Source organism: Pleurodeles waltl, chromosome 6, assembly GCF_031143425.1.
Source record: "Pleurodeles waltl isolate 20211129_DDA chromosome 6, aPleWal1.hap1.20221129, whole genome shotgun sequence".
NCBI lineage: Eukaryota > Metazoa > Chordata > Amphibia > Caudata > Salamandridae > Pleurodeles > Pleurodeles waltl.
Window position 1 is genome coordinate 108,372,340 of NC_090445.1, and position 16,965 is coordinate 108,389,304.

At 42.8% G+C, this 16,965-nt stretch overlaps 1 protein-coding gene across 1 annotated transcript in view; it reads left to right on the plus strand.

The window, feature by feature from the left end:
• Positions 1 to 4,643: 4,643 nt before the first annotated feature.
• FBXO47 (F-box protein 47) overlaps positions 4,644 to 16,965 on the plus strand; it is a gene marked incomplete at its 5' end in the record, with an annotated part of 1,596,302 nt that continues 1,583,980 nt past the window's right edge. The window contains one exon of the mRNA XM_069242011.1: positions 4,644 to 4,797. Coding sequence (XP_069098112.1) covers positions 4,644 to 4,797 — 154 coding nt within the window. The remainder of the gene's footprint in view (positions 4,798 to 16,965) is intronic.

The window sequence follows — 16,965 nt, forward strand, 5'->3', positions numbered from 1 at the left end:
AGAGAATAGTCCTTTGGTTTGAGGACTTGGCCTGACCGATGCTATAAAGTGGGTAGAAAGATGGATTCTCACAGTAGAAAAATATAGGCAACGCCACATATGAAAAACAAACCTTTTTTTGACAAATTTCCTGCTTAACCTTTTGCTTAGGAGTTTCGAAGGGACTACAGGTGCATCAGAAAAAAAGCACAGGATGGATCATTACAGTGCCTGAGAATAGATTTAAGACTAAGGGACCACATTTCTCATGAATACATAGTCCGGGCACCAGTGATGTCATCAGGAAGGCTCAGAGGGATGTCCTCAGTATGTAAGACGCTTAAAAACACCGTAGCATGAGTCTGTAGGATGGTAGAGGCAGTCCAGTGGAGGAATCTGAATTTGGTACCTTCGAGGAGCTATCTGTTTGATGAAGTAAGTGCCTGGGGGTGCTCTGAAAATTATGCTGACACCCAGCTAAGCATTAGCAAAATGAGACTAGGTATGCCCTTCACAATGGAGCAAGGTGGATCCGACACTAGGGGGTTCTGATATATATTTTTGAAGCAATCCCAAGCGCATCATATCGAGTGGTGAGATGCAGTGGCAATGAGCTCTCCCAGAAAACGGGGCATGGGAGTTCAATATCCAGATCAAAATTGAGATGGAATGATGACCGACAGAGATCCGCCATGGGGAAGTGGGTTTGATGGAGCTAAGTTGCAGGAATAATCACTGCTCCCGTAGAGTGATGGGAGGTATCAATATTGCACTTAAGAAAGTTGGTGTGGAAGACACAGTTAATAGGACACATGAACAGATTGTCATCCTAGGTGCGATCGCGTTATGAGGAGCCCAAAAACATGATTTTAGCTGTCATAGGTTACTGGTGAAGCAGTGGTCTAGTTGAGATGTGAATTGTGCGCTTCAGGTAAGTTGAACTAATAATAATGGGAGCAGATATAGGATTGGTTCCTGAAGCGCTGAGATGAATATTCTGTGATATGGAGACCTGGATAGAAGCTCATAGAGTGAGTGATCAAGAATTATGCAATGTATCTAAAAAACACTAAGTGAAAAGAAACCCAACTACATGGCAGGATGTTCGTCCGGATACGAAGTATGTCTCTGGTATGTATTCTAACCTGTAGTGTGCGACGGTAAGGGAGACTCCCCTCCTAGTGACTGATGAGGTTTTTCCCTGACTGTTGCAGGGTAAGTACGTGACCTTAGATGCATGCAAAGAAAATGCCATACCTAGCACTTGGTCCGGAGGAACGTACGGTTCAGTGTTATGCACTTGTGTGTGAATCACATTGGGTGATCATCCCACACATCACTAAGTACCTTTTTAAATTTGTAATTTAGCATATCAATATATTGAGTATCTCTTGTGATTCATGTTTTAGGAGACAAATAGAGGACCAGAGAAGAACTATTCTTACCTTGTTGCAGTAAACTATCTAAACATGTGATTGACAGTAGGGATGTTGGACATATTTTCTGCCCTGAAGTAGGCTGGAGGACTGTAGGTCCGAGGATAAAATAATCCAGACCGGTACCTCACTAAGCCGAACCATGTTGGCAGGCATCTGAGAAGGTATGTGGATCCATCACAGACCCCCATCACACCGACAAGCAGTCCCCCAGGAACACAGGAGGGACTAGCAAAAAATCTGTTTTAGTCCTACCCCACATCATCCTAAATTAAACAGCATTGTTGGATAGATGCGGAGGTAGGTTCAAATATTTATTGATACTGGTGCCCCTCTGACCAGAAGATACTTTATTCTGTTCTCCCTGTCAACAAAGGGATTTCGTTTTCCCTTGCGGCTGCAGTTGAGGCCACAGGGTTAGTACTATCTTAACCATGTGGGATGGACTGGCCTATGATGAAGCATGCCAGGACTACGTGGGTGAGGCCTTTCCATCCATAAAAGGGAGACGTTGTCTTGGCGGTATCCGATATATAGCAAATGATTGAGTAGTGTCAGAAGTGTAACAGAATCCCACCCCATGTTAATGTGCAGTATCAGACTCTGCCTCTGTGCTCTCCTCCATTATTTCAGTTAGAGCCGCTGTATCAGTCATGTAGAGGTTCTTGTAGAAATTCATGCTGTGTGTGTGTGCTTTGAATGGAAAAAAGGGAATGCAATGCTGTGAATTTAGTGAAGTGTGGTCACAACAACAGTTCAAAAGGGAAGTAGTACTCATCGAAGTCCACAAAGCAAAAAACTTCATCAAAAGATCGTCACTGCAAAGAACATCTCCAAAGAAGGTATGAGAAAAAGAACAAAACAAGTTCAAGTTGCAACACAACCAATAAGGCAAAAGCACATTATGCTGAATTTGTCCCCGATGCCAGGAGAAACCTTTTTGTGAGAAGTACACAGCATAGGGCAAAACTTGAGCTACTGATCAATTATAGTGCCATTCACATTTTATTTCTGCACAGCACATATAATTGGGTAAATGGGTGAGGACACTTCAGCCATTAATTATTATTATATCATTTACATGTTGTCTAACTAGCATGGCATAAATCATCGGGCAATGGCTGATCCTGCTTCACGCACTGATCAATTATTCAGCCATTCATTTTGTTTCCGCACAACAAAGCACAGGACTATGTATCAGCCCCCTTCAGCCGGTGAGCAGGTATTGTGCCATTCACATTTTACTAAACCCTAGCACAGCATATTTTATTAGGTAAATGGGTGAACCCACTTCAGCCACTGATTAGTTATTCAGCCATTCATTTTGCTTCTGCACAATAGAGCATGGGGTAATGTGACAACATACTTGCCATTGATCGGTTATTGTGGCATTGGCATCTTACTTCCACCCACCAATAAATAAATCATGTGAAATGCTACAGATCCTGATCAGTTAACAGTGCCAATCACAGTTTACCTCTTCACACAACAACATACATCTTAGTGGCAATGGCCTCACTTTTTTTTAATTTTTTTATTTTTTAGTATTTGTTTTTTTTGTTGTTTTTTTAACTGTGCTGCCCGAGGCATCAAAGTCTCAGAGGCAGAAGTAAAAAAAAAAATGTCTGACAAATTTTTCCCTTGCCTGAAGTAGTAGATGGTGTCCCCTTTGCCTTCCTCAAATGTGGAGGTGGTGGCTGGTAGGTATTATCCCATGGGCCGCTCTGAGACTTTCACTAACCCGGTTCATTCACCAGTTCCTACTTGCTCTGTCTGAAATATGTGACACACTGATATAACTGATGGGCAGGAGAAGGGTTAGAAGCTGAGGGAAGAGATTCAGCATTAGCCCCTTCAAGTGCCCACATGGGGGGGGGCAGGTGTAGGGCCTACAGTAGGAGCACCAGAACTTCCCCCCACTTTCGCCGAGGGAAACATCTTGTTGACCTTCTCTGCACTGCAGAGGTAGCACTGAGATCAGTGAGCCGACCTGTGGATTGGGGGAGGTTAACAAAGTTTATTTTTTATTTTTTATTTAAAGCAAAACATGGCCATTGATTTATTGCATGCTGCTCATACCATATTGAGTTTTGAGTCTCTAACCTTGCATAACCTGGATCTCTCCAGTTTTCTACCTGCGAATGAAGTACTTAAAGGAATTTGCTATTCATTGGAAAAGACCCACTAGTGCCAGTGTTCCATGGAACCTCCAAACAAGTAGCTAAGCACCTTGGGCCAAATGTAATAAGTAATGTAGCAGCTGTGAAAGCTGTGTTTGCTAATACTCGAGGTTTGGAACTGCTAAATAACTTTTTCTTATTTTCTGAACCCATTTTGAAGTTCTCAAAGGTTTTTCCCAATCTCAAAATGGTTTTAGAAATGGTTACCAGTTTGGAAAGGGCTTGTTTTGGGTGATCCTTCCAAATTGTGGATGAGTTATATATCAATGTTTTTCAACAGTAGTTACTGTTGCAGGCCCTTGATCAGTTACTGGCTTTCAAGTTGTGATGACCAAGTATTAGCAAATCGGTAAAGGTCCCTTATGATTCCTTTCCTCTTTGGAAACCTGAGTGGCACTGCCACCTCTCACTTGAATTTTCATAATGAAAAACATTTCTAAAAACAATCCTATTTCCTTGGGTTCCCAAAAAAACGTTTTGTGTTTTGAAATGCAATCACCTGCTAATGAATATTAATTAGGCACATTGTTCTGTGACCACCTGCAATTGCCTTTTTTTGTGAGCCGACCTATTAGTACATAGATTTTGCAAAATCAGATTGAATTCGCAAAAAGTGGGTCATAATTTGCAACCGCTTTTTGTGAGTCGAATCTTAGTACATCTGACCCTTAATTCCTAATGATACCTTCTTGGGTAGTAAAACATTACATGCTTTATTCACAAACATTCAAGTATTTAATATTTTCCCAGTAGCAATCATTAGTGCCTTTGACAGTTCTATATCGGAATAATCTATCATTATTTTCTTTATTTAGTTAATGGCCATGGGGAATTTCTCAAAGTGAATTCTGTTCTAAATATTTCTTTCTTCAGGATGCATTTCTTGTTTTGTTTTTTCCTAGATATACATAAAATTAGCCTCGTTTAAATTGTTAAGAGTTTTATGCGAAGTCAAGAGAATGAAGCTGAGATATATTGCACCTTATTAGATACTGAATTAATTGATGGATCTGCTAGAAGTATGACATCCAGCAGGAGGAACAGCTTTACAGTGATTCCTAACCAAAGGTACAGACGCAGCACCCGTCGATCTAGCCAGCTTCTCAGCAATGCAGATGTGGACTTCCAGCATCTTACAGCACTTGGGTACTTCCAAATTCTGCCTCTTGAGATTTTTCACATGGTGCTAGAGTACCTTTCAGGTGAGAGCTGGAGCCGGCAATGGGACACTAACTTCACAATAGATCAAACAATCTTTTCTTAGTAAGAAGGAGTAGCTTTGTCTTCTTTTCATATCCCATTATATTGAAATTAAAATTAATTTTGTACTAGTATGTCTGCAAAAACGTGTTCCTTTGATTTCCAATGTTATGCATTTTAAAGGACACAGAGAATATTAGCCTGTGGTGCAGCCTTTATCTTGCCACATGTTGTAGTGGCTGGGGTAGGGGCTCTTTGCACCTCGTGGAGATAAAAGGATATGCTTCCAATCTCTTTCCATATGTACCCCATACACATTCATTAGTCATACAAGCACATTCCCATCCCAGCACATATGACCATCCCTTCAATGTTGGTCAGATCCTGCTTCTGTCATGATAGGTAGTTCCTGATTGGCCTATCCCCATTATTTGAGGGTCCTTTTCTAGGCTATTTCATACTGTTTTTCCAGTTTCCTTTGTTCTTCAAATTGTGTAGTTTCTCCAGTATTGGATGTTTCATAGATTCACATGCTTGATTCATTCCCTGTCCGTGTGGCATTACTACAGGATATAATGGCAATAAAACATTCACTTTTGTAACTTATCCATGCCATTTAAAAAAGAACAGAACTCCAGTCAGTCAGGTGACAGCACCCTCTAGAATACTCCCCACAGAGGCTGGTTATCTTATATGTTCTACTGCGTGTTGTATGCCTGAGCCCTGCTCTGTTTCCTTCAACCAGTTTAGAAATGACTTTCATACTACCAAGTCGGACTCCTCAAAGGAAGGGCTCTTCAGGCCTTGTTGTACTTGTGGGAAGTAAACACTTCACTGATGACACCCCCTCTCCCCCCCCCAACCCCAAAACAAGGATTTTATCTACTCCTCAAAATAAAGTAAAGGACTGTAACATTTGTTGCACCATTTCTACTAAGACCCTGAAGGATGGAGATGGGTGGCTTCTTATTTGGCTACAGAAGTCAAAACCTAAACGTTCTTCTGAAGAGGACAGTAATATATCTTCAGGTGCGTGACCAAGGAAGATCAGCGGAGTCTAGAGAGGCTTTAAAGAAGACTCGCCATAAATCTGTCAGACAGTTTCCAAAAGAAGAAAAGCGAAAAATTCTCAAATTGCAAGGTCTGAAAACACCACTCCTTCTAAGCCTGGAGTGTGCCCAGAGAAGACCTCAGAACCGCTAAGGACAAAATCAAAGATTGCTTTAAAATGACGACGACCACATTGCCCACCCATTACATCGTCGGCGTTGTTCCAATCGGCGTAGGTATCATCGACGAAGGCTCAGTCTGTGGCATGGCAGTGGAAAACTATACCACCAATGGGAGATCTGTTGACAAATATAACCTTGTCAGTGCTGAAGATCTCAAAAGCCAGTGCACCTCAAAACTGCAGCCATATGCAAATCAGTCTTGACCCTGTTCCCCATGGGAACAGTCCAGCCCAAACTGCCAGGCCAGGTCTTCCCTGGACCAGAAACCAGCATCCCATGTGGTACTGGGTCAAGACTAATTTGCATATGGCTGGGTCCAAACTGGAATGGCATAACAAGCAAAAAAACTGATGGATTAAACCCAGATCTGTGACTGGGGGGAGTGAATGTTTGATTTGCTTTGCATTCCGTCAATCATCTTGTTTTTGCAATTGTCTTACGAGGCAAGGCATGGCTGAAAGCAATGTCTTTTTGACCTGAGGTCCAGAGTAAAATTCTGAACATGGGCTATGATGGCATAACCCTGTTTGGGCAATACTTAGATGGTGCCTTCCAGGCAATCAAGGCAGATACTGACACTGCAAGATTGCTGGGCACCCTACAATTTCCCATTGTGCTATTTTGAGGAGCAGGAAGAAGGTGTTTTAAACATCCTACAGAGGGTACCTGCTGTTTTACCAATGTCAACCATTCCAACTGCAATGTAGGCCATCCTACCAGCAGCAGTCCTATTGACCACCACCAGCGACAGCTTATACCAAGCAAACGTGGAGACAGAAGCAACTCCACCCCGAAGGAGACAACCACAGAAAAGAGTGATCTTCCACAAGTGCCGGTGATGCCCATTCGGACCCAAATTTTGGGTGCAAAAATCTCCAACGTCTCCCATGAATGGCGTTCGATAACATCCAACAGATGGGTTTTAGACCTCATCACTTATGGGCATACTCTAGAAATTATCAAAAGACTGCCAACTACTCTACCAAAAGGAGTGCACCTGCCTCATCTTCACTTACTCCGGAAGGAATTCCTCACCATGTTTAACCAAGGAACAATAGAAAATGTTCCTCCCTTGCAAAAAGAAATGGGTTTCTACTCTTGTTTTTTCCTCATTTAAAAAAAAAAAAAAAATCTGGGGCATGGCGGCCCATTGTGTATCTTTTGAAAGCTGAACAAATATCCTCCGAGCACTCCTTTCACATGGTAACCCTTCCAGATATGCTCCATCTCCTCAACCACGGAGCCTACATGACGACCCTGGATTTACAGGATGCATATTTTAATATCCCCATACATCCTAAACATCGCAAATTTTTAAGGTTCACTGTAGCTGACACTTGCTATCAATTCAAAATGTTCCAATTCAGCACCAGATGAGCACACCGCATCTTCAAAAAATGACTTTCTCCTGTGGCAGCTTTCCTACGAAAAAAGGTTTTCAGATATTTTCATACCTCGATGACTGGCTGGTAAAAGTGCCAACAGCCTGTCAAGCTTCAAAAGCCATGGAAGCTTGCCTAACATTGTTCAGCAATCTAGGTCTGTCAATCACCAAAAATCGCTGCCTCTTCCATCAACCAGAATAATATTCCTGTGAGCGGCTTTGGATACCACCCAAGACGAAAGATTCTTATCTCAGGACAGACAACAATGACTGTAAAAACCAGCCCCCAGACTTTTGAGAAGAAAGTCTGTTTCAGGAGGCTTGTTCAAATTGCTCACAGGTATGAGGTCAGCAGCCATTCCTCTAGTTCCCTTCTCCCATCTGAAAATGAAGGGATCAAGACAGGATCCTTCGATTTGGAAAAGATCCCACCAAGCATGAAAGAAGCTCTAACCTGGTGGAAAAGAGCTAACAATTTCTTCAATGGCTAATTCTTGCCTCAGATACCCAATTACCTTATAACCACGGATACCTCCTTAGACGTCTGGGGCTGAAATCTATAAGACCTTCAAATAAGTGGGAAGTGGACTCCAGACCAGAAGAGCATGCACAACCGTTGGCTAGAACTCAAAGGAATTTACTTCAGTCTTCAAGCTTTTCTGCCAAGGATAGCAGGTTTGTCAGTATTAGTTCTTACTGACAGTACTACCATCATGCACTATCTCAACAAGCAAAGAGAAACGGAAATGGCAGTTTTCTGAAAGTTGCCATCCACATCCAGGACCATGTGGAATGTGTCTCTTCGATCAGATGGTCAGGGATCTTTGCATACACTTTTCCCCATACATCTCATACCAAGGCTTCTCAACAAGATGAAAGCAGAGCAGTGTTGTATAATCTTGATAGCCCTGACATGGCACAGACTGCATTGGTTCACAGAGCTGCTTCTGCTGTCGGAAACCAACCACATTCAGCTGAAACCATTCAGGGCACTCTTAATGAATGAACCAAGGCCAGATCCTTCATCCAGACCCCACTGCTCTAGACTTATCAGCATGGCTCTTGAATTCCATGAGTTTACAGACCGAAATATGTCTCTAGACTGCAGGGACATTCTAGCCAAACCTAGAGAGGACCCAATTACAAAAACATGTAGATTGAAGTGGAAACGTTTCTATGGATCTCGCATTCTTGTCATGGAAATTAGCATTACTGCTATCCTTGACATCAACCAGAAGGTTAAGTGAGCCTTTACAATTCAAGAGCCTTCCTTACATTTTTACAGATGGCTCTGAACTACTCAGAGATGTATCCCCAAAGTCTGATCCTGTGCTACTAAGGACTTTCCTTCCAAACCCCTCAGTCAGCAGCAAAAAGATCTTTCCATACGTTTGACATCAAAATGTGTCTCCGATTTTATTTGCATTGCACCAAACGCTTTGGGAAGACAGATCAGCTTCTGGTGACATGGGAGTAATTGCCAGGGTGCCCCAATCACAAAGGCAAGCACCGCTCGAAGACGCTCAGTGGCTATCCATTTCTGCCACTCCAAGGCTGGCAGACATTTGGCAACAAGTCAAAGCGCATTCCACACGGGCTACCTCTACATAGGCAGCACTCTTTGCTGGTGTTCCTCTCATAAAGATATGTAGATCTGTGACATGGAAGAATGCACATACATTTACGCAGCCTTATTGTCTGAAATCTGCACAGTGCAATGATGCGGCTACTGGACAGGCGGTATTACATAATTTATTTCAATAAGGTGAGCCTTTTTGGTTACATGTGTGTTTAATATTTAAATAGCTCTGCATATGGGTTCATCCCTGCCATCCGCTATTGTATATTATGATCATGATTGTGCAAAGACTGTAACTGGAAGGTATTCTGTTTCAAGCATACGAATCTATGAAAGATCCAATACTGGAGAAGAAAATAAGTTACTTACCTGTACCTGTAGTTCTCCAGTGTTGGTATCTTTCATATATTCACAGGCAACCCACTCTCCTCCCTTTAGAGGTTCCCCTTATTGTTGCAGAATTACCCTTCCACTAGTGTTTGGAAATCTGAGTGAACCAGCCTCTGTGGGGAGTATTTTAGAGGGTGCTGTTGCTTGATTGCCTGGAGTTCGGTTTAAATGACATAGGAAAGTTATGAAAGTGAATTTTTCATTGCGAATATATCCTATCTATATAGTAATGCCATGTACTGCTCTATTATGGTACCGTGGGATTCCCGCTTCGTTGGGGAAATAATTCTAGCATGTGAATCTATGAAAGATGTCAATACTGGAAAACTACAGTTACAGGTAAGTAACTTATTTTCTTTTCTGTCATGAGATTCTCTCTAATATCTATAAAGAAATTACCCGTGTGCACATGTTGGATCCCTAGATCACTTTTGTATAAGTACATTTTTGTTATGAAACAATTCACAAGGTAAAGTTTTATTCTGTACTCTTTTTAAAAGCGCATCAAATTAGCCAAATGTGGCTTACACTCCATTTGGCAGAAAACATCACTGCTCAAAACCCTTGTTAACAACAAATGCTAAAGAGGGAGAACATGCATACTCTAAGAGGCTATTAAAAGCCACTGCTAAAAGAAACTACACCTTGAAGATTTCCTGAAGCTGTCAGCCTTCCCATTTTGCAGTGCAGGCTTACAGTTTGTTTTTCCAGTTCACTGTAGAAGAACCCTGAACGCTACTACCTACTTAAGGTTATTTTTGCTCTACCTGGAGCTGTTTATCTTGAAATTTTTGAGTGTTTCTCTCATTTTTGTGAGGCATTTCTCCCCAATGTGGATGAAAGAAGTCCTTGAAGGATGAGAACAATGTAGGTGATCTGTCTTTTTGAGTCTAACTCCATCACAAAGTGCACAATTTGCTTATAGATGTCCTTAAGGTGAGTTATGGGAAAGGTGGGACTTTCAGTGAGGCATACCTGTTAGGCAGTTAACCACTCATATGTGTGATCTCCAGTTTCCTGCCCGTGATGTGACTAGATTAAACACCCAACCCCCTACAGCGGCACATGTACACACTACCTCGAGTAACTGGCATTAACAATTCTTGTCAGCGTTAAATCAGTTAACTTGGAGGCATTCTCATTTGACTGAGACATTCAATGAGTTGCCGTCTAGACATTGGATGTTGAGGATTTCAGAAATATCTCTTGGCTATTTGTGGCTTTTCTTTGGCTTTAGTAGCTTGGCTCTGTCATGGCCCATTTCACTGACGTCTTCAGATTCAACTGTACTCCCTTCAGTGCTGAGAGGCAGGATGTTTACGTTTGTTGAGAAGGTCGGGTCCTGCAGTTACATTGTTAAAAACATTGTCTAGGACCTCAACACTTTCCACAGGAGCTCCTGTCCATCCCAGCTAGAAAGAACGACACTTATCAATCCAGAACTAGTTAAAATAAGGGCAACCCATTAAGCCCTTGGGGGTTTGGTTAACTACAAACAATAATAAATGGTCAAAAAACCATGGCCGGTTGTGTGAAGAACAACTTTACTGGAAGAGTGGATCAGCACTGCCTGTGACCAATTTATGGACTGTAATTGTTTGGACTATTAGGAGTCATTCGGTGTTGGATGCTAGAACTTATTTAATCTGCCCCCCCACCACAAATGTTTGTATGATTTTTATCTAATGTGTGTGTTTTTTTTTGTTGTTTTTTTTTAATGAGTGAAAATGTTTCTATATATGCCTGGTTGTCCAAGTAGTTTTTTTCTTTTTCTTACTCTGGTGTTCAAAATAACATGAAGTCTTAGACATGATTTCTTCAAGAACTATAATGAATGATCCCCTTGTTGGCTATTTATTATTGTGTTTCTCATCAACCCAGAGGCATTGTCTTGTTCAACATCAGTACCACTGCATATAATGCCTACTGTTACCCTTGCACGACAACCCTGCATCCTCTCTGAACAGTCTGAGACCAACAAGAACATGAGATAAAAAGACTCATTTACATCTTGCCTGGGAGCACTCTAGTCTGCCGCTACCATGGTGCATTAATTGGAGAAATCCATGGATCTAGAGTGCATCTGGCAATACTGAGCCAGACCTCCAGGTTTTTATCATCCTGTAAACCATTTGATTTTTTTTTTTTTCAGAAGTAAATCCCCCCCCCCCCCCCCCCCCCCCCCCCAAAGTTGGTGGTTATTTCTGTAAAAATAAAAGGCCCGTCTACTAACTTAATCAGTGCTACATCAGGGACTACTCTGACAGTTGAGCAAATGAGAGGCTGGTACAAAATTGGAAGATATTACTTCTGATACGTCTAGTTATCAAATGCCTGCTTCAGTTTTGAGTTTGTTTGACAAGAGGCTTTCAGAGTCTATACAATGGGCCATCATAAATACAGCTGGCATGGCAGAGAATTTAGATTGTATGCATAGAACACTGCCCAAAAATGTAATCCCAGTGATTGGGATTATGACAGCAATAAATCTGATACATGACAGTTGATCAGATTGCAATAAACGCCAAAGCAAGACAGGCAGATATTAAAACAACGTTCAGGTATTGCTATCTTGTTCCAGCAACAAGTTGCACATATTTTAGAGGTCAAAAATACTAATGAAAAGCTCAATCAAGATATGGACAATCTTCAATCTGAGTAGAAAGTATAGGCCTCCGTATTACAGAGTATAGAAACACAAATGAAACACTAGAGTACACTGATCAATTAAAAAAAAAAAAAAATCACAAAGAAATAATATCTAGATTAGGATTTCTTGAATCACCTAAGGTAAACCAAGCATTAAAACATTTGTGACTCAACTAGTTTGTGATGTGATGAATTTAAATACCAAATTTGAGCTGCAGGAAACTAACTTGAAATGTAAGGAAGGACTCCTCAAACCGACAACAATTTTAATTATCTCACTCATATAAAGAAGGCAGAAAAAAGATACTTGGAAAAAAAAACAATTACTCCATCATAAAAGAAGGAATTGAGGGCTAAAAATATTGTCTGAATGACTAGGAGCAGGACCAGTAAGTGAATATTCTATACTTTGTTTTCAAGACATTACAAGCACAGAAGACTTTAGAAATAGTGAAGGATGAGTATTGGTGGGGTGATATATATCTCAATATTTTCTGACATATTTAGACTATATTAGTGATTGATGAGACAATTCTACACAAATTAATATATTTGACTCGGACTTCTCAGATTTCTGTGGAAGTTATTACTATTGATTTTAATGTCGACTTACTAGAAGATCAAGGATACAGTACGATCATGGTGGCTGTAGATACATTTTTTTAAGATGGCATATTTCATCACAATTCCTCTTACAACATAAATTAAAATTACATGGTCTTCAACTAAAAATAATTATCAGATAGAGGCAGTTTGTTTCAAAATTCTGGAAAGCATTTAAAACTATATGGTCTTCCACTAAAAATAATTATCAGATAGAGGGAGTTTGTTTCAAAATTCTGGAAAGCATTTTGTAGATATTTGAAGGTGGAACTAGAACTATCCTCTTCGCATCATCCCCAGGACTCGAAAAATCTACTTGACCACTCAAATTTTATTTTATGAGGTCGAGCAATTTTTATTTTTATTTTTATAATAACTGTTTTATTGAGTTTAATATGCATTACCACAAAAAGAACAAAAAATAGTGCAGTGCGTAATTACAATTTCTGTTCACACCGCGATTAGTAGAGAAAGGACATGTACAGTCAGAAATGAGGCCAAACCAAGCTTTGCTGAAGTAGATACCCCAGGTCTCCCTCTACTCAAGAACATCCTCCTGTAACCAATCCGCTTATATACAGTGGTTACCAGCATTGCAACATCACCACAGTTGGTTGTCACCTTTTATGTCCAAAATAACAGTCCATTAATCAGCCATCATCATCAGCGCTCCAGTCAGGACTGGAGTCTTCCACACCAGTGAAGCGTTCCAATAGCTTTCCCCACGCAATTAAGTCCCTCAGTGCCCCCTCCCCCTGCGCATCATCCTCATGTATTGCTTTTCAGCAGCGCCCCATTCCAGTAAATCACATAGCCAGTAAGGAATGGATGGGCTCAGAGTACTCATTCAATCCATGGCCACCCTGCGCTTAGCTAGCACCAGAGCGAGTTGTGCAAGTCTATATGGGATATGCCTACCCCGTGGTTTCTTTACTACACCTAAAAGGCAGGTCGGGGGGGCTCACCTTGGGACCCAAGCCTGTGACCACTTCTACCCTTTGAACCACCTCCCACCAAAACTGCTGCAGCTGCCAACAGGACCAAGCCAAGAGGAGAAGGGAGGCACTTATCAACCCGCATCTAGGACACCCGGCTGCTGTTGTCGGGTCAGTCTAATTAAGACGAGCAGATGTAAGATATGTATGGTGTATGAAATTGAAATGCAATAGCTTAAACAGGTTTTTACAAGAAACCGTCCGCAGCAGCGACAGCACCATAGCCCGGTCTGCGTCCTCTAAGGGATCCTCCAGTTCTCGATCCCAGGCCCTGCACGCCACACACACCACACCTGGGTGATCTCCCAGAAGCGCTTTATAAAACAGGGTAATCAAGTGAGACTCCACCTCAATTTATCAGCCCATTCAACATCTTTGAAGCTGGGGAGTTGGCACTGGGAATCCATTCTAGATTTCTCAAACCACACTCTCCAACTTGGCATACTGAAAGAACTGACCAGTACCCAATCCAAACGTATTCTGCACCTCCTGAAAGGAGATAAACTCTCCATTGGGGTATAAGTCTCCTGCCACTAGACAGGCTCCCGCTCTCCAAGCATCCATTGACATTAGGGTATCTGTATTCCTAAAAGGTGCTAATCTTCAATTCCCTGTCAAACGGGGCGTGTCAAATCACTTTAACGGCTTCCTCCCAAACCCACGCAGTGGTTTTGACCAAATAGGGAACAGCAGTCTCCGACTGACCACCCGACAACAATACATACACCAACGCCTCTCTGCCCATCATGCCTGCAAATAGCCGCTTCTCCCAGTTGTCCGACTCGGTCATCCACTTGGCAGCATGCTGTAAGTGTGCTGCATAATAAGTGTCTAATATTGGGGATAGCCAACCCTCCGTCCATGTTCCTCTGCAGTGTGGCCTATGCTACCCTACTAAGACGCCCAGCCCCCACCAAGGAAATCAATAAACTATCTAGACGAGTAAAGAGCCAATCGGCTAACGGAAACAAAGAATTCTGTACAAGGTAAAGACACCGCGGCAAGAACGCCATCTGGGCCACAGCCGCCCTCCCCATCACCGAAAGAGGCAGCTTATTCCAAAAAGAAACCAAGCGCTCCAGGCCAGTCAGCACCCGTTCTACATTATGTATCACATGCGCCGCCACAGTTTGACTGACCAGATACCCAGGTATCTACAGCTTTCAGGCTCCCACCTGAGCCCCACCTCCGGCAAATCCTCCAACAGGGCACTGCATAATGATCCTAAAGGAAACAGAAGAGACTTTACCTGGAGACCAGATATAGTGCCAAATTCTCCCAGTAATCGTAACAACAAAGGCACTGAGAAACATGACCCTCGGAGATATAACAACTCATCCTCAGCGTATAGAGAAACAATATGGGTAACCTGTCCCACCTGAATGCCCCAGAGCGCAAACACCTTATGAAGCCAGACTGCCAGTGGTTCCACCGCTAAGGCAAAAAGAGGCGGTGACAGTGGGCTCCCCTGCCAATCACCCAGGATTCCGAAAGCTCCCCACCCGAATGCACACAGAGGGAGCTGTATACAGCAAACTAACCCAAGTACAAAAATGGGGGCCAAATCCCATTCCCGCAGCACCGCCAGTAAGCAGCCCCACTCCACCATATGTCCAATGACTAGCACCAATTCATCCTCTGCCCCCATGGTTTTGTGCAAAACCTGCGCCAAACGATGTACGTTATAAGTCGTACTACGACCAGGTATAAAACCGCATTGATCATCATGTACCAAGCCCCGAATCACTCCACGTAGCCTAGTAGCCAATATTTTACACAGAATCTTGAAATCACTATTCAGCATGGTGAGCGGACGATAAGAGGAGGGGTCACCCAGGTTCCCCCAGGCTTATGCAGACGATGCCCTGGCACATGGTCTCTGGCAAGATACCCTGCTCCCGGGCCTTCTGAAAACACAGCCAAAAGCCTCTCCCGCAATTGAAGAGAAATTGTTTGATACAGTTCGATCGGGAATCCATTCCCGCCCGGAGATTTTGATTTCGATAATGCCTCCACCTCCGCACTCACTTCCTCTACAGTTATCTCAGCCTCCAGACACGCCGTACTCTCCTGCTCCAGCTGCGGAAATCTCATTCATTGCAGAATCTCTCCAAAATCAGCATCTGGGACTGATACGCCAGCATTGGACATGGCCTGCAAATGCTCCACTAAGACCTGGAAGATATCCTTGCGATTAGTAATCTGCACACCATTGGTAGTCCTGATATGTAAAATAGGGGGGATTCAACTTGCCGCTTGAGGATCCACGCCAGTAATTTACCTGACTTGTCTCCCTCCCAGTGGAGTCTATACCATCTAAGTGTGACCTTATCTAGCATTTCCCAGCAGCTACTGACCGTATGCAGCTGGAGCTGCTCTTGTTCTGCCTCCCTCGTTATTGACGTCTGGTGCTGCAACACCGCCACCTCACTCTCACATTCGGTAAGTTCCTGTTCATTTGCTTGCACACTCCACAAGCTGTGCCTATATAAACTCTTCTCAGTACGGCTTTTATGGCGTCCCACTCCACTGCCCTAGAGTTGGTCGTGCCCCAGTTCAAGGTCTTGTAATCCTTAAGGGCAACCACCATTTTATCACGACAGCCAGCATCTGTCAGAAAATTCTTAGGCATGTGCCAACTGCGTGTCACCCTGGCATTGGAACCCCACTGCACTTGCATCAATACCGGTGCATGATCAGACAACACCTGTGAGCAATTCAGCCCACTTAGGAGGAAACGGTCCAGCGGACTATATGTATTATGCGTCTTAGAATGACAGGTATATTCCCTACTCTTCGGGTGCAGTTCCCTCCATCCATCCCACAGCCCTAAATTGCGCATAACCTCCGCAAGAGCTCTCGCCATCAAAGGTTTAGTGCCCAATCTAGACGGATAACAATCCTTCTCACCATCCAATATGCAATTGTAATCTCCAGCCTTTATAAGAGGTGCATCAACCCCGTCCCCCAGCACCTCGGGTATATTATCATAAAAGGAGTGATCATCTGTTAGGTGCATAAGTGTTAAGAATAGTAAGGGGCTCTCCATCCAATGTGCCCTGTAGAAGTACGTATCTCCCCTTCACATCTGCTGCACTATATAAGTATGTAAATGAACCCCAGGCACAATCCATATCGTCACGCCCCTTGCATAAGAGAAGAAAAGGACTAGAACACCTGACCCTGCAATTTCCTAACAAGTTTTTGCGATTCATCCTCTGTCATGTGTTTCCTGGAGACAAGCTATATGAACCTTATGTCACCTCAGGAAAGAGTGGACCCTTTAGCGTGCAGTGTAGAACTTCAGCCCCTTGCATTCCACGTCAGCGCATTGATCT